This window comes from Zootoca vivipara, chromosome 8, assembly GCF_963506605.1.
Source record: "Zootoca vivipara chromosome 8, rZooViv1.1, whole genome shotgun sequence".
In the NCBI taxonomy this organism is placed as follows: domain Eukaryota; kingdom Metazoa; phylum Chordata; class Lepidosauria; order Squamata; family Lacertidae; genus Zootoca; species Zootoca vivipara.
Genome location: NC_083283.1, coordinates 2,031,663 through 2,053,806, shown reverse-complemented (window position 1 = coordinate 2,053,806; position 22,144 = coordinate 2,031,663). Strand labels below are relative to the sequence as shown.

At 47.1% G+C, this 22,144-nt stretch overlaps 2 protein-coding genes across 2 annotated transcripts in view; one reads left to right on the top strand and one right to left on the bottom strand.

Moving 5' to 3' along the window:
• Positions 1-6,907, top strand: part of LOC118089980 (CTTNBP2 N-terminal-like protein) — a 36,972-nt gene extending 30,065 nt beyond the window's left edge. Inside the window, exons 4-5 of the mRNA XM_035125210.2 lie at positions 1,334-1,441; positions 2,324-6,907. Coding sequence (XP_034981101.2) covers positions 1,334-1,441; positions 2,324-3,754 — 1,539 coding nt within the window. The 3' untranslated portion in view covers positions 3,755-6,907. The remainder of the gene's footprint in view (positions 1-1,333; positions 1,442-2,323) is intronic.
• A 2,557-nt stretch (positions 6,908-9,464) lies between these two features.
• FUT11 (fucosyltransferase 11) lies at positions 9,465-21,113 on the bottom strand. Its single transcript, XM_035124461.2, has 3 exons — positions 18,847-21,113; positions 15,028-15,653; positions 9,465-14,081 (listed from the first exon to the last, which is right to left on the bottom strand). The coding sequence occupies exons 1-3, from the start codon at positions 19,789-19,791 to the stop codon at positions 13,934-13,936; spliced, it is 1,719 nt and encodes a 572-aa protein (XP_034980352.2). The 5' UTR covers positions 19,792-21,113; the 3' UTR covers positions 9,465-13,933.
• Positions 21,114-22,144: the final 1,031 nt, after the last annotated feature.

Here is a 22,144-nt window from a genome sequence, read left to right as displayed (position 1 = left end):
TGATCAGAAGGTTGGCGGTTCGAATCCCTGTGACGGGGTGAGCTCCCGTTGCTTGGTCCCAGCTCCTGCCAACCTAGCAGTTCGAAAGCACCTCAAAGTGCAAGTAGATAAATAGGAACCGCTACAGCAGGAAGGTAAACGGCGTTTCCATGTGCTGCTCTGGTTTGCCAGAGGCGACTTTGTCATGCTGGCCACATGACCTGGAAGCTATACGCCGGCTCCCTCGGCCAATAATGCGAGATGAGCGCCGCAACCCCAGAGTCGGTCACGACTGGACCTAATGGTCAGGGGTCCCTTTACCTTTACCTTTAACATTACATATTGGACCACTTTTATAATTTGATGTGGCATTTTCAATGTTTTGCACATTTCTGTGTCTCAAATGTTGCTTATGTTCAGTAAAATCATGTTGCAGGGCTAACATTCTCTATATCAGGCATCCCCAAACTGCGGCCCTCCAGGTGTTTTGGCCTACAACTCCCATGATCCCTAGCTAACAGGACCCAGTGGTCAGGGATGATGGGAATTGTAGTCCAAAACATCTGGAGGGCCGAAGTTTGGGGATGCCTGCTCTATATGGTGCCTCCAACTAGCACCAAAGGCATCCTCAGCCACACTGACTTGGTTCATAGCAGGAAAACAACTGACCGACTCTAGCGTTCAAAGCTCTTTCCTGCACCATGATTTTCTTGGAATGGGCTGGAAACCATCCCCAGCTCCCAGCTGTTACCAAATGCTGCTCAAAGCAGGTTTTAAAGCACTTGAGGTAGATTTGTGTGAAGTGCTACAAGATTCCTCCTTTTCTTTCCCTGGCTTTGTGCTGCTAGTGACTGAAACAGTCGTCTCTCTAAAGTAATAGAAAACAAAACTATATTTGTACACATTTCATTTTTGACCCAGTCAGCGTCCTGAAGACCTTCATTCTTTCTGAGCGTCTGTTTTTGTCCATCTGTTTAGGTTTTCTTCTGCTCGGCTCAAATTCATATAACAACTGATTCAGGTTTTCATAATTGTTCAGCAAATTATTTCAACCAAGTGTCACTATGTGTGTGTCTGTTGCTGCTCTTTCTGCATGTTTTTGTCATTTCTTTCACAAGCCAAAAGAGGACAAACCTTGAAAATTGCCGAAAATGGACGGGGGCGGGTGGGTTGATAGTGTAGCTTCTCAGAACCCTTACACGTAAGTAAAGGTCAGGGGTTCCGCATGCCTTCATTAGAGCTTTCATTTTTGCTTTCGGCAGAAAGGGAGCTGGCCTGCACATCTGGATACACTTGTAATTATCTTGTAATTGTCTTTCAAGGTGATGGATGGTGTTCTTTTCTCTTTTGAAAGGTAATCTTGGATCTTGAGGAAGAGAGGCAGAGGCACGCCCAAGATACTGCTGAAGGGGATGACGTAACGTACATGCTAGAAAAGGAGCGAGAGCGGCTCACCCAACAGGTATGCCCTCTCACTCCTTACTCAGCGTTCAGGGAGGAGTGATTAATTGCTGTCTAACCCAGAGAACATGCCTTGCGTGGGTGAGGAGAGCGGCAGCTAGACCCAGTATTTCTGTCTCCGAGAGTTGACTCCCCCCCCCTTGCAAACTTGGAAGGAGACTTACTAGAGGGAGAGTTTTTGCTCCTTTGCAGAGGCCAGACAGTTTTGGTCTTTGTAGGACCACAGAAAGATGCAAAGAGATGTAATAACATTTGAGGATAAAAGGAAATGCGGTGTGCATTTTAGTGGTAGCGAAAATAGGATTGTCTTCTCGCTTCCCTCTTCTGTTTGCACATGGGAAGAAATGGGTCAATCGAGTTTCCCCCCAATGCCAATGGCAAGCGCTGGCTGTGGCAGTCAAGATCAGGACTGCAGTGGGAGCAAAGTTTAAAAGCCCACCCCTGGTCCCACTCTGGACCGGAGACCCAGTGCCTACCGTTTGCATGGAGGGGAGGGGATTGCAGTCGCACAGTGGGAACAGGTTTGTGTGATAGGATGAATAGATCTTTGGCTCCTCCCCTACCCACTGCAAGTAGGAAGTCTCTTACACTGTTAACCTAAGGGAATGTGGCCCTCAGTTTGCAGGAAGTTCCCAGTCCTGACCTACTTATGTACTCAACAATTATGTATGCAGTCTATAATCTTGCATTGATTTGGACATCAATCAGCCTGGGAGGGCAGAATTTTCACAAGAAAAACCTTTGTTTTTCTTGCACTCGTTCTCCCCTCGTTAACTGACACAACTGACTTTGAGGATCTTTCTGTTTGTGGGGGGGGGGGGAGTGTTTGAGAAGCCAAACATGGTCCCCTCCTTCCCCTAAGCGTCTTTCTCTTCCCTTCCAGCTGGAATTCGAGAAGTCCCAGGTGAAGAAGTTTGAAAGGGAGCAGAAGAAGCTCTCGAGTCAGCTGGAGGAGGAGCACGCCCATCACAAGCAGCTCTCCTCCATGCTGGTGCTGGAGTGCAAGAAAGCCGCCGCCAAGGCTGCCGAGGAGGGGCAGAAGCTGGGGGAGCTGAGCGGGAAGCTGGAGAAGGAGAGGAGCAAAGTGAGCCAGCTGGAGGAGGAGCTGGCAGCCAAGAAGAAGAGGGGCTTGCAGATGGAGGCCCAGGTCGAGAAGCAGCTCTCCGAGTTTGACATTGAGCGGGAGCAGCTGAGAGCCAAGCTGAACCGGGAAGAGAACCGCACCAAAGCCCTGAAGGAAGAGGTGGAGCTTCTGAAGCAGACCCTCAAGGAGCTGGAGGCTTCCTGCAAAGCGGAGAACCCTCCACCAAGGGTCTCCAAGGTGTCCATTGCGGCTGTCACAGAAGACCCAAGTCGGTCCGTCGCTTGCCAGACAGAAAGCCCCTTGAAGGAGAGCCAGGGAAGCACCATCCAACTGGCCCGTGCCCTATCGCCTGTCACTGCCACGGCCCCCCACCCTTACGCGAAGGCAAATGGGCACTGTGAGGCCGATGCGCAAGCGAGTGTGGAGCCAGCCCAGCCCAGCGTGGAGAATCTGGAGAAGAGCAAGCCTGCTGGGTCCACTCCTGAGGGTCCCACCGAAAACAGCAGCTCCCCGGTGAGAACAGAGTCTCTTTCCCCATCCATCCCACCCCTGCCTTCCGGTGGGATCTCCTTATCTCCGAGCAACACTGCCTCTTCCTCGCTGACATCGTCCCCGTGCTCCTCGCCAGTGATGACTAAGCGCTCGGTTGGAGCCTCGGCCAACAGCCCCAGTTATCAGTCTTCTTACCAGGTGGGGATCAACCAGCGCTTCCACGCCGCTCGCCACAAATTCCAGTCCCAAGCTGATCAGGACCACCCGTCAAGTGGTCTCCAAAGCCCCCCGTCCAGGGACCTGTCGCCCACCCTCGTGGACAACTCGGCCGCCAAGCAGCTTGCCCGCAACACCGTCACTCAGGTCCTCTCCAGGTTCACCAGCCAGCAGGGCCCCATCAAGCCCGTCTCGCCTAACAGTTCCCCCTTTGGCACAGACTACCGAACCCTGGCCAGCGCCATGAGCCCCAAAAGCGAGTCTAGCCCAGGCAAAGTCTCCAGCCCGCTGAGCCCACTGTCACCTGGCATTAAATCGCCAACCATACCCAGAGCAGAAAGAGGGAACCCTCCGCCGATTCCTCCAAAGAAACCTGGGCTGGCTCCTTCTCCAGCCACCCACACTCCGCCGGCGAAGACCTCCTCTCTGGGTTCCCCTGCGGACTTGGCAAGCAGCTGCTCAATCAATGCCGTGGTGGCCAACGGGAAAGAAATGGAGATCTTGCTGCCAGCCAACAGCTAGTCTCCAGAAAGTGCTGCATTCCGAGCGTTTGCGATTCCTAGAGCTGAAACACTGTCTTAGCCACTCCATGTTATTTATTATTTGGGTAGCAACAAAAATCTGTTTGTATAACACACTTAGTGTACTTTTCCTTTTATTTTATAGCGTGTAGAAAAATAGCACGACTTGTGTATAGACCTTTCTTAAACACTAGAGCCTCAAGGTCTCTCATAGCAGCAGGCACATCAAATGGAGAAAGAAAAAGAGACAGAGAGATGCGGTGAATTCCTGGTGCTTGGAGCTGACCAGCAGACTATGACGCCGAGACACTCATTTTTAAATTATGCAGAAAAGGAAAACACTCCATGCAAACTTCCATTCCAGACAGACATTTTCTAAGAAGTGCCTGAGCTTAAGCCTGCAGATATGAATGTGATTCTCTGCAAATCCCAGAAGGGATCATCCAACTGCAGAAAGCAGTTTCCTCTCTGAATCATGAATGTTGAAATCAACACTGTTCTTAATCCTTCCCAGTTCTCAGTACACTACATACAGAAGGGGAATGTTCCAAAGGTGACCGCTAGAGTCGGTCAGTCAATGTAGCTGCTGTGTCTGGAGCACTTTGGCCCCTGTTGCTGAGCTTTAGGCAACCCAGGCCTTTCTGATGACGTAACCTTTCTTTAAAAACACTTTGGGAGCTTTAAACAATCAGGGTGCCACTTTGTTTGGTTGTTATTTTTCCTAGTCAAGTATCCATTCCTTGCATTTTTCTCTCTTACGCAGAGATAAAATAGGCGAGATTAAATCTTGAAAGCTAGCTTTTAATATTCTTCACATAGTCTACTGCTGTGTGTGTGTGTGTGTGTGTGTGTGTGTGTGTGTGTGTGTGTGTGTGTGTGTGTGTAGAACTTCTGAGAGCTTATCTTGTTATTTGATAAAGATCTTTAACGTTACTTGAAATGAGAAACGGTTAGTCAATTCTATACAGGTTTTTGCATTGGAAGGATAGGGATCCATACTAGAAGATCCAAAGCAATAACTTAAAACGTGCTCATGGCGCACTAATCCTGTATGTCGAGCTGACATCGGTCTTGCTGCCTAAGGGGCGCTTGCTGAGAGAAGGCAGCCCAGCCGCCCTGGCAGCGCTGTGGAAACCAAATCATTATTATTATGTTTCACGTAGAGATGCATATATATGTGGGGAAAGAGAGGAGTCTTCGGGTTGTGCACACAACTCATTTAATCTTGGTTTGATGATGTTGAAATTCTTCATATCTCAAAAAACAAAACAAAAACGAGGAACTACACTTATGGGGTGAAATCCAGCACCGCTTGCACACTGGGATCTGACCTTTCTCTCTTTCCTGTGCATCCCCAGAATTTCTCCCCAAGGGCTGCAAACCCTCCAGGTTTTGAGAGTGCATGGAGGGCACTGGGGCGGGGCGGGGGGAAGAGTGAAGTGTGTCCCACTTACACAGCGACACGGCGTTGGATTCAACCCACAAGGAAGCTGTACTTAAGCTTTATATCCCCTATGTCTGAGAACTTTTCCCCTGGGAAAGATGGTTAGTGACATGGGGCAGATACAGGACTGAAGAAGTCTTTGTTCTAATGAAGAAGCTACCTGTGCTGTACAGGTCTTGCACCTCTGACCCTCGCAAGCCATGTGTCTGGCTCCTGTCTGAAATGGTGCCAGGCTGCTAGGCCCTAAGATATTGCAGGAGTGTGTGGTCAAGTTTCAGAATACATTGACCTTAACACATTTCACCATTTCCCCCAGAATCAACCTACACAAATAAACATTTTTAAAATGTAATATAATGTTGCTGTTTTTACATGAGGACCAGCAGGTATCATCTTTGTCATATGGCGAGACGAGAGTGGCCCTCCTCTTCCTGCTCCTTACAGCCTCCACCTTGGACACGCTCCCCACCTGACCGGGGGAGCTTTGCAGGTGCAGATCCTGCCCCATTTGTACCTGCAAAATCTGTCGGCAGGAAGAGAAAAGCACTTTCCAAAGGGGCATGTCTTGTGTGTTTCGAGGGGAGAGACGGTTACTGTTTTGTTTCATAGCCATCTTGCACATAAATGTTCACTCTCCAATCTTTGGGGCGAGAGAAACGGCATGGGGTTTGCGGAGTACCTGCAGTTCTGTCCCTGTCCAACCCCGTGTCTAGCCCCCACGGGCATGCGGCCCTCCGTCAGTTTCCTCTGAGGGAATGTGGCCCTTGGAGGGGGGAGAAGGTTGTCCTATTCCTTCACTGGACCAAAGCTCTTGAATACTTGTGTGTGTGTTTCTTAAAAAAAATATTGGTGCTGCTTCAAAATGCCACACTGGTCTTGCAAGTTGGTCTATTGCTAGGTTGGAAGCATTTTAGCCAATTGACTGTTATTTCTGAGGGCAGGCTCTCAGGCATATGAGGACATAGGAGGTCCTGCCACATGATAATATCCCTCTTAAATTTTGATCCGTGTGTCGCAATTCCCATTTTTCTGGCCAGTTGTAATTGCTGGTTGCTTATGGGCAGATAGGACACAACTCTGATGAGCACAGAGAACAGCTCACTTGTGCTGACCGGGTGTCTGGATGTGGGCTGTGGAGCTGAAAATGGGGTGAATGGTTTCTTTCCAGTGTCTCTTCTAATCTTAAACAGGAGGGTTTTGTAGCAGCCCTTTAAATATTTCCTTGTGTTTACACTAACTTGTATCCTTTCTTTACGATATGATAGAGATTTATATACAATAATTTTATTAGGAAATGCACTGAGTACTGTATTCAACAATGGATTATAGGAAGGGAGAATGCAAGAGGAAATATGTATTTTTGCTAGTAGCCTATCTTCTGAGATTAAACAAAGCACAACTATTAAAATGGTTCCAGCTAATCCAGTGAGACTTCTAGGGTTAGTATTTTAAGTTCTCTATAGACTTGTGTGTATAGGAATATAATGTTTAATCTTCTCTGAATCGTGTATAGCTAGAGAGGTTTGTCACTGGCTAATGGGAATTTAATGAAGTTCAGACTGCATAATCTAGTATTAATTGTCATTAACATCTGTATATTTGTAAAGTCAAATGTCTGAAGCAGAAGTCTTTTTACCATTTTTATAGCTGGCAGCATTAAACCTTAAATGTTCATACTATCAATAAAGGTTTTTATTTTTATGATGTGAATATTGTTCAGTAACGTCTTTTCAAAGTACGCCGTGCAGCTTGTATCCTTGGATATTTTCTGGTGTACATTCACGAAGCATTGACTTTTGCTCTTAGGTTTGGAGCAGTTCAGCCTTTATTCAGTTTTTAAGCAGAGTGCGCTAGTAGCACACCAAGCATTGCAGAACACGATGGCGTGGCTCTCAAGCCACTTTTGAATTCGCAGCCCTTCATTTTTAAAGCACCTCCTGATTACCTTGCATCATGGCCACAATGGACCATACCCTTCCTAGATCGGAGAAACGCTTATTCACTGGGGGTGGGGGTGTTCATCTTTTATTTAAACCATTTCTATCTGCTACTTTGGTTTATCTGCAGGAACAACCAACGACACCAGAATCTATGCACAACTGTAGAGGTCATCAGATGAAGCGTAATATAGAAAGTTAAAAAATACCAATAAGAGTGGTGCATGAGCACCAGTTCTGCAGATCACACTTCTGCAGGTAACCAGATTCTCCCTCTCTTTCTGGGAGAGGAGGTAGACTCTCCTGCATAAGGCAAAGTCCTCTCTCTAGGCAGGAATGCTGAAAACATCATTTACACCATCAAAACCCTGTTAAGTTCCACCTGCCACTTTTTCTAACATGCTGTGCTCAGATTGATGAAGGCATTAATCTGCATGGTGGCAATCTGCTTAACCCTGTCCATTTCTCTGGCAATGACTCCTGAGAGCCTCAGAGCAGCTCTGCAAACCTGCTTTCCATTTATGGGAAGAGAGCATCTTTAGCAGCTGAATGCATATATTGGTGCTTTTTTGCATTGGTAAGGAGGGGGCCAAGCCTTGTCCAAAGCAGTTTTTCCTTACACTGAAATGTGTGGCTCCTCTGTCCTCATGAGCCAGAGTTGAGGGTGATTTGAACCGATTTTTTTTTTACATATATGTTGAATGATGGGAGAAGTTAAGGTTGTATAAAGCCACCTTACTCAGAGTAAATGCATTAAAATTAATGGCCATGACTAATTTAGGTTCAGTGGGTCTGCTCTGGGAAAAAGTTAGCCGACTACTAATTCAGTGTATCTGAAGAAGTGTGCATGCACACGAAAGCTCATACCAAAATAAAAACTTAGTTGGTCTTTTAAGGTGCTGCTGGAAGGAATTTTTTTATTTTGTTTAGACTATGTCAGACCAACACGGCTACCTACCTGTAACTACAACCCATCAATTTCCAATGAGGAAATTCCAAGCTTCACACTTTCTTAGACCTCTTGCATTTGTGTTTTAATGGTGTGATGTGAGCGTCAGGTGGAGACCTGGGCTCAGATTCCTGCATGGCCTTGAGACTAGTCACAAAGTCTCAAAACCAAGTGTGGTTTCCTTATTCCTTCCTCTTGCAATTACTCTTTATTGGCTGATTGGGAGTCTTGATTTCTGCAACAAATCTCTGGCCCTATAATTTCCCATGGGAAGAAAGTGCAAAAATAACTCGCTTGTGCCACCTGGTGTTAGAAGTTAGAAACCTGTGTCAACGGTGGTAGGTAACATATCCTTGCACATTCTAAAACGAAGGGATACTAAGACTCTTGCATTTAACATTCTCCATCTAGATTATCTGTGTTTTTCTTACATTAGTAGAATTTCCACCTAGGTAGATCCTCCTTTTCCCTGAAGAGTCACTTGTGTGGGGGCTCACTGCACATTCCTTTCTTGTTGGCAGTGATTTTAGGGGGGGACAAGGCCAAAGGGAACATGGAAGGCTGTTTATTCCAAGCATTTATTTATTTATTTTTAAAAATCAATGTAAGGAACTCCACTTCTCCCAAGAAACAATACCAATGGTGTTCACGCTTGTGCCAAAAGCAGCTTTGACCTGAATTGAGAACTTGAGAGCCAAATTCAACTTGTGCTTCAGCCCTGGTGTGTACATTCAGACTGCCTTCCACCCTTCTTGCAAGGATATGGTTCTACAAGGGTGATGTCAACACCTGGAGGAGCATCCCTCTTCCTACCTCCCACTTAGAATCATAGAATCATAGAATCATAGAGTTGGAAGAGACCACAAGGGCCATCCAGTCCAACCCCCTGCCAAGCAGGAAACACCATCAAAGCATTCCTGACAGATGGCTGTCAAGCCTCTGCTTAAAGACCTCCAAAGAAGGAGACTCCACCACACTCCTTGGCAGCAAATTCCACTGCTGAACAGCTCTTACTGTCAGGAAGTTCTTCCTAATGTTTCTTCCTACCTGCCTTTTGGGATTATTTATCTTCCAGTTCTTTTGTCACCTCCACCTTCCCAGGCATCTTAATCTTAGCAATGTGAAGGCCGTGCAGCTAGTTAGCAACCACCCAGTGGTTGTGGTGCATCCTGCAAATGCTAGGACACACTGGGTCTCGCCAGGAGCAGCTATGGTGCAGCCATTCCAAAAAGGAAACTTAACAGTGCCCACGTGCAGCCAATGCCATACACTCTTGCTTGCTCTTGAGTGCTAAAACAACACACGGGCTCCACATGGAGTACAGTGGTGCCTCGCTAGACGAAATTAATTCGTTCCACGGGTCTTTTCTTATAGCGAAAAATTCGTCTAGCGAATCCCATAGGAATGCATTGATTTTTTTTTGGATTTTTTTTTGCCCATAGGAACGCATTAATTGAATTTCATTGCATTCCTATGGGAAACCGCGATTCGCTAGACGAATTTTTCGTAAAACGCATTCGTCTAGCGAGGCAAGCTCCGCTCGAAAAATCCTTTCGTTAAGCGGAAATTTCGTTAAGCAGGGCATTCGTTAAGCGAGGCACCACTGTACAGGTATGTTGTGGTGCAGAATTCTTGGTTAGGAAACAGCAGTGACCTGCTGCACAGGATACTTTGGGAGGGGGGGGGATTCCAGGGTTAAACCCAAAAGGGTGGCCTAGCTAAGGTGAGGATACCTTGATGCGGAGAAGAGAGGTGGCTCTTCAGACCATCAACATGCATGGCAAGTACCACAGTCACTCAATTTGCATTAGACTGCGATAACAAAAATGTGCACTGAGCATGATTTTATGTTCAGAAAAAGAAATGCTTTTGCTGATTCGCTGGGGGGGGGGCGGCGGCAGTGGAAACCCGCCCTATGGTATTGAACAATCGCCATCATTTCCCCCTTTGGATTATTCAGGGTATCCTTTCAGAGCAATAACAATTTATTATTTGTAACACACACACACACCATTAGACTGGATGCCCCAGCCACTCTGGGGGGCTTCCAACATATATAAAAACATAATAAAAAATTAACATATTCCCTATTCGGGGCTGCCTTCAGGTGACCTCTAAAGGTTATATAGTTACTCATCTCTTTGGCATCTGATGGGATGGCATTCCACAGGGGGAGGGCCTGGGAGCCAGCTAGGACAGGTCAGCCAGCCACCTTGGTCTCCAGGGAATGAAGCTGTTCGCTGAAGGCCAGGGGCTCACTGTGCCACAAGCACCCCTATGACTTCTCTCCAGCAGGTGACTAGTCATACCTATGACATACCGCACCTGTTCTCTACTACCTGGAGACAGAAAATTGTGCTGGAGCCCAAGTATCTGGATAAAGAATAAATATCACGTTTGTATGAGTCTTACTGAAGAGCTACGTTTGCACACAGCGTGAGCTTTATGGGTAAAGGAAGAACAGACTTGGTTTAAACTAGTTGCAAAACAAAAGAAAAAAAATTCCTTCCAGTAGCACCTTAGAGACCAACTAAGTTTGTTCTGGGTATAAGCTTTCGTGTGCATGCACACTTCTTCAGATACACTGAAACAGAAGTCACCAGACCCTTATATATAGTGATTACTACAGCTCCCAAGTTAAAACAGTACAACGCATCATCAGAGATCTACAACCTCTCCAGACAATGACAGTTCTCTTTCTCAAGCTCTGGGAGGAAGACCTTTCATTGCCTACAGACAGCCACCCAATCTTAAACAACTCCTCACTCACAATAATACCACCACCAGACTTAACATGGACACTGGTACCAGAGCCTGCAATAAACCCAGATGCCAACTTTGCTGCCACAAAAACCAAGACACCATTACTGGCCCCAACAACATCAAACATACCATCTCAGGACTATTTAATTGCTCATCTTCTAACATTGTGTATGCCATCAAATGCCAACAGTGCCCTTCAGCTCTCTATATTGGACAAACAGGCCAAGCCCTACGCCAAAGGATAAAAAGGTAAAGGGACCCATGACCATTAGGTCCAGTTGTGACCGACTGGGGTTGTGGCGCTCATCTCATGTTATTGGCCGAGGGAGCTGGCGTACAGCTTCCAGGTCATGTGGCCAGCATGACAAAGCCACTTCTGGCAAACCAGAGCAGCACACGGAAACGCCATTTACCTTCCCGCTGTAGTGGTACCTATTTATCTACTTGCACTTTGATGTGCTTTCGAACTGCTAGGTTGGCAGGAGCTGGGACCGAGCAACGGGAGCTCACCTTGTCGCGGGGATTCAAACCACCAACCTTCTGATCGGCAAGCCCTAGGCTCAGTAGTTTAACCCACAGCACCACCCGCATCCCAATGTCAAAGGATTGTTGTTGTTGTTGTTTAGTCGTTTAGTCGTGTCCGACTCTTCGTGACCCCATGGACCAGAGCACGCCAGGCACTCCTGTCTTCCACTGCCTCCCGCAGTTTGGTCAAACTCATGTTGGTAGCTTCGAGAACACTGTCCCACCATCTCATCCTCTGTCGTCCCCTTCTCCTTGTGCCCTCCATCTTTCCCAACATCAGGGTCTTTTCCAGGGAGTCTTCTCTTCTCATGAGGTGGCCAAAGTATTGGAGCCTCAGCTTCAGGATCTGTCCTTCCAGTGAGCACTCAGGGCTGATTTCCTGAGTGCCAAAGGATAAATGGACATAAATCTGACATCAGGAATCACAAGACAGAGAAACCAGTAGAACACTTCAATCTCCCAGGACATTCTATACAAGATCTCAAAGTAGCTGTCTTATTACAAAAGAATTTCAGAAATAGACTGGAAAGAGAAGTTGCTGAACTGCAACCTATTACCAAACTTAAAACCATGGAGAGACCTGGTCTGAATAAAGACATTGGATTGTTATTTCATTATACATGATTAAGCTATCTTTAGCCATCTCACCCCTTGCTTTTTCCCCTGTAAGACCAATTGGAGCCATTAACAGTCATCCACAGGTTTACCACACCTATCAGCCAATCAACCATTCCCATCACCCTTCTGAGTAATACCCCTCCCCACCCTCTCACTATATATAAGGGTCTGGTGACTTCTGTTTCAGTGTATCTGAAGAAGTGTGCATGCACACAAAAGTTCATACCAATGACCTTAGTCTCTAAGGTGCTACTGGAAGGAATCTATTTTTTATTTTGTTCCTTCCTAGGAGGTGTAGTTAGCGAAAGTAAGGGACATTGTATTGTTAGAACACATGGCATATTAACAGAGTCACTAATGGTTCATCAGGAATGGGTCTTTTTTACTCAATATGGTTGAAGTTTCTCTCCTATGCGAGCTCAACTGAACTAACCCACCTGCTCTACAGACAAGTACGTGAGAACTGAATTAACCCACTTTTTTCTTCTTGTATGCAACAATTTAATGTGGCACTGTATTCTCAGTAGTTTCTTGGCCCCTCCTGCTGCAACAAGCTCCTTTCCCGCCGGTCTCCCAGAACCAGGAGGCATGAAAAGGACAAAGAAACTGGCTTCACGCAGGCAGTCCGACTGCTTGGGGGGAGGGGGGCTGAAAAGGAGGGGACTTGGGCAGCTCAGCGTTCAAAACTCCCATTGTTCTAGGCACATTTTGCAACTGGGAATTTCATTAGTGCAAGCAATTTCTGAGCTCTGGGCGCAGTACTGCACCCAAGATTTCAGATCAAAACTGCCACTGCTGGCGCCGAGGGCATGGGAGGAGAAATTCCTGCCTGCCCAACTTCCAAGAAATCATTGCAGTGTCAGGCAAGCTGATAGGTTCTGCTTCTCAGCTGGCCTTACAGAAAAGCAGCATTTTGAGGGACCCTCATACGACAATTAAGGGGGTGGGCGGGAGAAGCATGGCTTTGTTTTTTGCCGTCTTCAGATGAGGACTAGACAATGTGAAAAACGAACGTAAGATGTTAGCTGCAATTCATTCATTTTCATCTTTGCAGTCTTGTTATAAAAATAGCGTGCCTAGACATTCTGTTCTGGCGCCCATAACCTAGGTTTGGGGTGCCATTTAGCTCCTAGCTTTTATATCTCAGTTTCTAACACTGAGGCAGCTGTGAGGAGGCGGGGACTTTCAGTTTCAGCAACTGATCCATGGGGCAAGATCTACCGGAGATGGGTTGCTTTGCTCACTAGGCCTGATACTCCTAAGCAAATCCTGCTTTTGCCAATAAAGAGTTAACTCCAGCTTGCTCAGTGTGATTTACTGCTGGCTCGCACCCGTCACATCACTGGGGAACAGTGAGCAACTGTGTAGTCTCTACAAATTGAGGAAGTGCACAAAATAAGGTGCACAGTTCATAACACATTTCAGCCCATATAGAAGTGGTTATTTGTATACTGCATAGCTAAGCTTATGTAAACTCTTGTTCTGTTATCTTTCATATCAAATGAAATATATCAAAAATAGTAAAGAAACCAATGTATGTTGAAGAATACTTATGAATAGAAGGAATCCCTGAAGTGCAACCATTCAGGACTTTTAGAGTAAGCCCAACAGTCCGTGTTAAGGAATTTGGCACACACACACCAAAAAGTACTTTCTGAGAGACGCTGAAGCAGCAGAAATGCTGACTACTGTTTTTTGCCCCACAGATCAGGGAGGCTCCCTACTCTTGGAGCAGTGGCAAATGAACCAATACCAAAAGCTGGTTCAAAAGTGGCCTTTTCTTGGAAGCAAGAATTTTTTTAAAAAAAAGTAATCTCCAAAATGAGAAGACCATATATAAAAGATGATTTTCAAGTTGTCCTGGAACAGCAATTTTGGTGATGGTAACTCTGTGGGTCCTGTTTGTATCTTGTAGCCCTGAAGAAGCTTGAATAACAAGTCTGGTTAGTTTTGCTGCGTTCTCTTCCTGAAGATTTGGTGCATGTAGTCCCAGAATCTCCCCTGATGCGACTCGTTGTGGTGAATCATGGCTGTGAGGGCTTCAGCCTGATCGAGGCTCTGCCAGTAATCCTGCAGCCACATTTCCTTCCAGCTAAAAAGAAAATAAAGAAAATGAGTGCCGAGCATCAGAGAAATCGTGTGTAATCTGAAACCCACTGGAAAAACCCACTGGTATCTGAAGAAGTGCGCATCCACACGAAAGCTCATACCTATGACAAATTTAGTTGGTCTCTAAGGTGCTACTGGAAGGATTTTTTGTTTGTTTGTTTTGACCAATGAAAAAAGCCTGCAAATGCCCTTTTAATGAGGTTTTAGTGACATCTTTAGGACGTTTCCAAGTCACTCCTGGGTTCTAACACATTCTCTTGCACAACTTTCTGTTTAAAGCTTTTTCCCACCTGCCTTACCCCAACCTCCCTTCATAAGGGAGATGTTTCAGAGGGAGAATTGAGGGGAGAAAAGGTTCATTTGCCATCAAGGGGTGGTTGGTTTCACCTGTACTGCCCCCACCTCCAGCCCGAGGAACCTTCAGAAGTGAGTTGCTGCGTTATGTGGACGTATATTTTAACGAGCTGAATAGAGTGGAAGATTATGAGTCATGTGGGTGTGGAGAATGTGTGTGTGCTTAGTTCATTTTTTGGCTGCTATTTTAAAGTGGTTTATTTTGCTTTATAGGTTATAAATGCTTTATAGGTTATGACTTTTGCTTTAATTGTGACGTTTAGCTTATTTTTTAGCTGTCACTTTGTTCCCAGTGTTTGATAGGTTGCAGTTTCACTGATGATTTCTTAATTACTCTGTATGGTTTATTACGCTGTATTTGTGATGTTGTTTTATGCTCTATCATGTTCTTGTTATTTATTGTTTGCAAGCTGCTTTAGGGTTCATTTGAACGAAACACGCAGCGCAAAAATGTAATCAATCCATCAACCTCCTGCTGGTGCAAAACACCAGCAGAACAAGTGACTTCAACTTAGCACGGCACAACCCTCAGCTTTCTTAAGGACAGTTGCATATTCCACGACAATGGCTAGTACCTGTCTCCATCAGGAATGTCTTCAATATTTCCATACCCGGGAGCTGGTGGCGGGCACCCCATGTGTGAGAACTGGGCGATTTCAGGCTCAGGGGCCGGCACTTTCCCACGAGACTTCCTATGCTCCTCCTCCGCCTTCATTCTGGCGTTTACCTTGTCGCAGACGTAGCACTCGAACCCGTTCAAATAATTAGGCCGGGTCATATCGTTCACTCCCCATTCCCGCCTCTCCATGCTCTCCACCAAGAACCGGTTCGTAATGCCGCCGGGACTCTTGTACTTCAGGTATTCCAAATATTTCTCTGGATTCCTGTCCAGAAAATCAATGTATTCTGCTAGCTCTTTGGGGCTCCCAAAGTCATCAATGAGGATGATGGAATGATTGTCCGGCATCCAGTCACGTACCGATGGGGAGCCTCGATATATAGGAACTGCTCCGACGTGCATCGGCCGCCAAAGCTTCTCCGTCATGTAGTCGCGGCAGATGGCATTCTCCATCGCCAGGTGGAACTTGTACTTGGCTATTAGAGCCATGAATTCAGAGTCCTCTGTGGTGGCTGTAGAAGTGTCCTTCAGCCTCGTGCTGGGAAGCTCTCGGTTGTTCAGGCATGCACCGTAAGAGTCCACCTGCAACAGAAATAAATCATCATGAAAAAGAAAAAGCTGGGTTTTGGCCCCACCTCCTCACTCCGATCCAAATATGTTTCCAAGGGCTAAACACACATCAAAAGTGCATCTCTCCCCACCTCCCATCATCCCAAAAAAGAGAGAGAACATGGGCACTGTAGTTTGTTAAGGGTTCAAAGAATTGTAGAATCAAACGAGCTGAAAAGGATTCAAAGGGCCATCTAGTCCAAGCCCCTGCAAAGCAAGAATCACAACTAAGGAATCCCTGATGGTACTGCTCCAGCGGGAAGGTAAACGGCATTTCCGTGTGCTGCTCTGGTTCGCTAGAAGCGGCTTTGTCATGCTGGCCACATGACCTGGAAGCTGTACGCCGGATCCCTCGGCCAATAACGTGAGATGAGCGCCACGACCCGAGTTGGTCACGACTGGACCTAATAGTCAGGGGTCCCTTTACCTTTACCTAAGGTGCTACTGGAAGGAATTTTTTAATTTTGTTTCGACTATGGCAGACCAACACGGCTACCTACCTGTAACTTTTGTTACTCAGTTCCTGAATCCAGGCCACAGGTCACAGGCTCACACCCTATTCATATCTTAAATGTGCCCTTAAGACAGGATTTGTGAAAGAGACAATGGGGAGATTTCCCATTTCCTTCGACCTTGCAGAGAAATCACAGAATCATAGAGTTGGAGGAGACCACAAGGGCCATCCAGTCCAACCCCCTGCCAAGCAGGAAACACCATCAAAGCATTCCTGACATATGACTGCCAAACCTCCGTTTAAAGACCTCCAAAGAAGGAGACTCCACCACGCTACATGGCAGCAAATTCCACTGCCGAACAGCTCTTACTGTCAGGAAGTTCTTCCTAATGTTTAGGTGGAATCTTCTTTCTTGAAGTTTGAATCCATTGTTCCCTCCTCCATATGACATCCTTTTATATATTTCAACATGGCTATCATATCACCCAGAGGATGGCTATCAAAGACCAGAGGATTGGAGAAGATCAGTCTACATCCCAATTCCAAAGAAGGGTAGTGCCAAAGAATGCTCCAACTACCGCACAATTGCGCTCATTTCACACGCTAGCAAGGTTATGCTTAAAATTCTACAAGGCAGGCTTAGGCAGTATGTGGACCGAGAACTTCCAGAAGTGCAAGCTGGATTTCGAAAGGGCAGAGGAACCAGAGACCAAATTGCAAACATGTGCTGGATTATGGAGAAAGCTAGAGAGTTCCAGAAAAACGTCTACTTCTGCTTCATTGACTATGCAAAAGCCTTTGACTGTGTCGACCACAGCAAACTATGGCAAGTTCTTAAAGAAATGGGAGTGCCTGATCACCTCATCTGTCTCCTGAGAAATCTCTATGTGGGACAAGAAGCTACAGTTAGAACTGGATATGGAACAACTGATTGGTTCAAAATTGGGAAAGGAGTACGACAAGGTTGTATATTGTCCCCCTGCTTATTTAACTTATATGCAGAATTCATCATGCGAAAGGCTGCACTAGATGAATCCCAAACCGGAATTAAGATTGCTGGAAGAAATATCAACAACCTCAGATATGACACAACCTTGATGGCAAAAAGCGAGGAGGAATTAAAGAACCTTTTAATGAGGGTGAAAGAGGAGAGTGCAAAATATGGTCTGAAGCTCAACATCAAAAAAACCAAGATCATGGCCACTGGTCCCATCACCTCCTGGCAAATAGAAGGGGAAGAAATGGAGGCAGTGAGAGATTTTACTTTCTTGGGCTCCTTGATCACTGCAGATGGTGACAGCAGTCACGAAATTAAAAGACGCCTGCTTCTTGGGAGAAAAGCAATGACAAACCTAGACAGCATCTTAAAAAGCAGAGACATCACCTTGCCGACAAAGGTCCGTATAGTTAATGCTATGGTTTTCCCAGTAGTGATGTATGGAAGTGAGAGCTGGACCATAAAGAAGTCTGATCGCCGAAGAATTGATGCTTTTGAATTATGGTGCTGGAGGAGACTCTTGAGAGTCCCATGGACTGCAAGAAGATCAAACCTATCCATTCTTAAGGAAATCAGCCCTTAGTGCTCCCTGGAAGGACAGATCGTGAAGCTGAGGCTCCAATACTTTGGCCACCTCATGAGAAGAGAAGAATCCTTGGAAAAGACCCTGATGTTGGGAAAGATTGAGGGCACTACGAGAAGGGGACGTCAGAGGACAAGATGGTTGGACAGTGTTCTCGAAGCTACGAACATGAGTTTGACCAAACTGCGGGAGGCAGTGCAAGACAGGAGTGCCTGGCGTCACGAAGAGTCGGACACGACTAAACGACTAAACAACAACAACATCATATCACCCCTTAACCTTCTCTTCAGCAGGCTAAACATACCCAGCTCCCTAAGCCGTTCCTCATAAGGCATCGTTTCCAGGCCTTTGACCATTTTGGTTGCCCTCTTCTGGACATGTTCCAGCTTGTCAGTATCCTTCTTGAACTGTGGTGCCCAGAACTGGACACAGTACTCCAGATGAGGTCTGACCAGAGCAGAATACAGTGGTACTATTACTTCCCTTGATCTAGATGCTATACTCCTATTGATATATACTATACAGTGGTGCCTCGCAAGACGAATTTAATTCATTCCTTGAGTCAATTCGTTTTGCGAAAAATTCGTCTTGCGAATCGCGGTTTCCCATAGGAATGCACTGAAATTTCTTTTTTTGCCCATAGGAACACATTAATTAAATTTCAATGCATTCCTATGGGAAACTGCGATCCGCAAGGTGAATTTTTCGCAAAACGAATTCGTCTTGCAAATCACCATCAGATCGCAAGATGCATTCGTCTCGCAAAAAAAATCGTGTTGCAGGGCATTTGTCTTGCGAGGTACCACTGTGCTCCTATTGATGCAGCCCAGAATTGCATTGGCTTTTTTAGCTGCTGCATCACACTGTTGACTCATGTCAAGTTTGTGGTCTACCAAGACTCCTAGATCCTTTTCACATGTACTGCTCTCAAGCCAGGTGTCTCCCATCCTGTATTTGTGCCTTTCATTTTTTATTTTATTTTTTAGGTCATTTTGGGAGAGAGACCTTTCTGTGGGTTTCCGACATGTGTTTTACATATTTGTATGTGTTAGCTTGGTACATTTATGAACATCTATTATATATGTAAAACCTTAAGAATCTTCTAAGAAGAGGAAGCGATGATAAATAATACCTGGAGGTGCTTGGCGAGCTCCCGGACGTACCTGTCCCGGTCGGAGGGGACGTCGCAGTGGGACTGGATGTAGAGGACGGCGGCCAGGCCTTCCCTCCGCCGGGCGCGCTCCTTCTCGGCCAGGCCGAGCGCCGGCGGCCTGCGCAGGTAGGCGAGGTCGGGCAGCCACTGCAGGCTGAGCGGGTAGCCGGACTCTCGGCGGAAGGTGGCGGTGTAGTTGAAGAGCCGGGCGCCGGCGCCGTGCGAGAGCAGGTAGTTGTTCATGGGCGACTCCTCGTGGAGCAGCGCCCAGGCCTGGTGCGCCGGGCGAGGCAGCGGCGCCTCGTAGGCGCGGAAGTCCGTCCCGTAGAAGAGCAGCGCCCGCGTCCGGCGGCGGAGCCTCACCCGGCGGTCCTTGGTGGCCAGGCACGAGCCGCCGCCGCACTCCAGCCGCGCCGTGGAGCCCGGGAAGTGCGGGAACAGGCCGCCGCTCCACCACAAGAGGATGGGCAGCTCCCGGTTGGGCCGCGGGTCCGAGTTGCCCGGGCCGCGGAAGGACGGCGACGCCCAGGCCGCCACCGACGCCACCACCAAGCCCCCCGTCGCCGCCTCGTGAGGGGAGAGCTCCGCCGGGCAGGCCTCCGAGGCCTCGGACTCCCAGCCGGCAGCAGGCCGCGGAGGCCACAGCCCCGAGGCGCAGCCCACGCCGCCTCCTTCGGCCCGCGCTGAGGCGAAGAGCGCCAGGAAGGAAAGGGCCGCCGCCATGAGGGGCCGCCTCAGGAAAGCCATGGCCTCCCCGCCGCGCGAAGGCCGCTCCTCCGGCCTGCTCCCTGCGAGGAGGCCCGAGGGTGCCGGAGGGTCCCCTCGGCCCCGCGCTCTGCTCTGCTCCGCCCGCCCCTGGGCGGTGGCGGGGCGGCCTCCTGTCCGGCCCCCGGTTCCGTGGCTAAACACCCCGCAGCCGGCCATTCGCTTCCCCAGCGCCAGTGCCGGATTTACGTACAGTACAGTATAAGCTAAACAGGCTCTAGCTTAGGCCCCCTGTCCTGGGGACCCCCCAAAAAAATTAATGGGTGGGGAAAAACTGGATGTACATTTCCAAAATGTAAGATAAAAAAGAAATAAAATAAAACCTACGTACAGCAACAGTGTGTTGTGTTGGGTAATCGTTATGTGCAAATGGCTTGAGATACCTATGAGGTCCATAAATAACCATATTTATAGCATATATTCAACACAAAAAACAGCAACAGTTGTTGACAAAGGACAGCTGGACATATAAAGGGCCCCATTACCTTCAGAAGCTTAGGGCCTCATCAAACCGAAATCCGGCCCTGCTCCCTGCCGCCTCTCTGGGTCTGGTGCAACTAAAACAGACGAATAAATTTTATTTTTTAAATCAAATTTGTCCTTTGCCCTAAGATCTCAGGGCGGTTCACTGGATAAAAATATGAAGGTAGGAGCACAAATGAAAATAGTTAAGACAAGATCAATACAAAACAAAAACACAACCTTCATAATCACATTTAAAAGGACGTGGAATATTAACCAGGGCAAGGCTTAGTTGAAGGGGAATGGGGTTTTTTGGGTTAAAAATATGTCATGAAGGTGCCAGAAGAGCCTCCCTGGGGAGAGCATCCCACAAACAAGGGGCCACCACACCAAAGGCCCTTCAGCCTCTGGACCTCTCGTGGGCACACAAAGAAGAGCCTCAGATGAGGGTCGCAGGGTCTGAGTCGGTTCTTATGGGGAAAAGCAGTCCTTGAGGATATGTGGTCCTGGCTGCAGTCTCCCAACCGCTGTACCATAGTAGTTCTCGCTACATGATCTGGTTTCCTTCAGAATGTACTTAAAGATTGCTTCCACCTGACTGCAATGCCTCCCATCTATTCTCACTATCTGGGTTTCAATTTACCATCAACAAAGGTCCCGTATGGTTAAAGCTATGGTTTTCCCAGTAGTGATGTATGGAAGTGAGAGCTGGACCATAAAGAAGGCTGATCGCCAAAGAATTGATGCTTTTGAATTCTGGTGCTGGAGGAGACTCTTGAGAGTCCCATGGACTGCAAGAAGATCAAACCTCTCCATTCTGAAGGAAATCAGCCCTGAGTGCTCACTGGAAGGACAGATCCTTAAGCTGAGGCTCCAATACTTTGGCTGGAAAAGACCCTAATGTTGGGAAAGATGGAGGACACAAGGAGAAGGGGACCACAGAGGACGAGATGGGACAGCCACCAACATGAGTCTGACCAAACTGTGGGAGGCAGTGGAAGACAGGAGTGCCTGGTGTGCTCTGGTCCATGGGGCACGAAGAGTCGGACATGACTAAACAACAACAACATAAGGTTAAAAACTTGCAATCTTAAATGGGAAAGGAAAACATGAAAATTCTTACTACTTACAAACTCTTTGCCAAGTGCTGCAGGGAGGGAAATGTCATGGTTTGTGTGTTATTTAATTTAGTTAATTTACTGAGCAGAACTCCTTACTAAAAAAACAAAAAACAACCCTCAAGATGACAAATCAGCATCACACAAAGCTCTCCAATTTGCAGGCACAGCTGCTCTGGGTTTAATGAAACACCACTGTCCCCTGGCGTTTTAGCTTCATGTTCAGTAGGTGCATACACATGCTGGAACCAGGGTATTCTATAAATAGTCAAGATTTTAGGAAATCTGTGCTAAAAAAAACAACTCCCTGCATGTTGAAAAACTCAGTTTCAAAGAAGTGTCTACTAATATTTTTACTGTTACGCCTTCTCTTGAAATAGAAAATCACTATAAGGGTGAACTTCAAATTCAGGCACAGGCAGGCTTGTTTCTGCCAGAGCAGCAGGTGATGTGTGTTCTTCAAGTTGCCTTCCCCATTATTTCCCTAAAGTTTTAACTCTGTGCCCCATTATCCACCTACGTTAAACACATGGAAACTAGGGTGAAGACACACACACACACACACACACACACACACACACACACACACACACAGCGCCTCTATGCAATCTGTATATACCTTCAGTTTGTGGTGGATCTCAGGTGAGGGCAGTGGTTGCAATCCTAGTTTTCCTCCATACATTCTGCACCACTGACAAACGGAGTGTGTCTTGTTAATGTCAGCAACAGTTGATAGCCACTGACCCTGTCACCTGCAGTAAGTAAGAATGCCTTTGAATTTCAGCATGTGGGGGAAAAGGGGACAGGAGCTATTGCTCTCATTTCTGCTTTTGGGGATTCCCCAAAGGTATCTGGTTGGTTGTTGTAGGAAGAGGCTGCTGAACTATACGCACCATTTGTCTGATCCAACAGGGCTCTTATGCTCTCCAGGA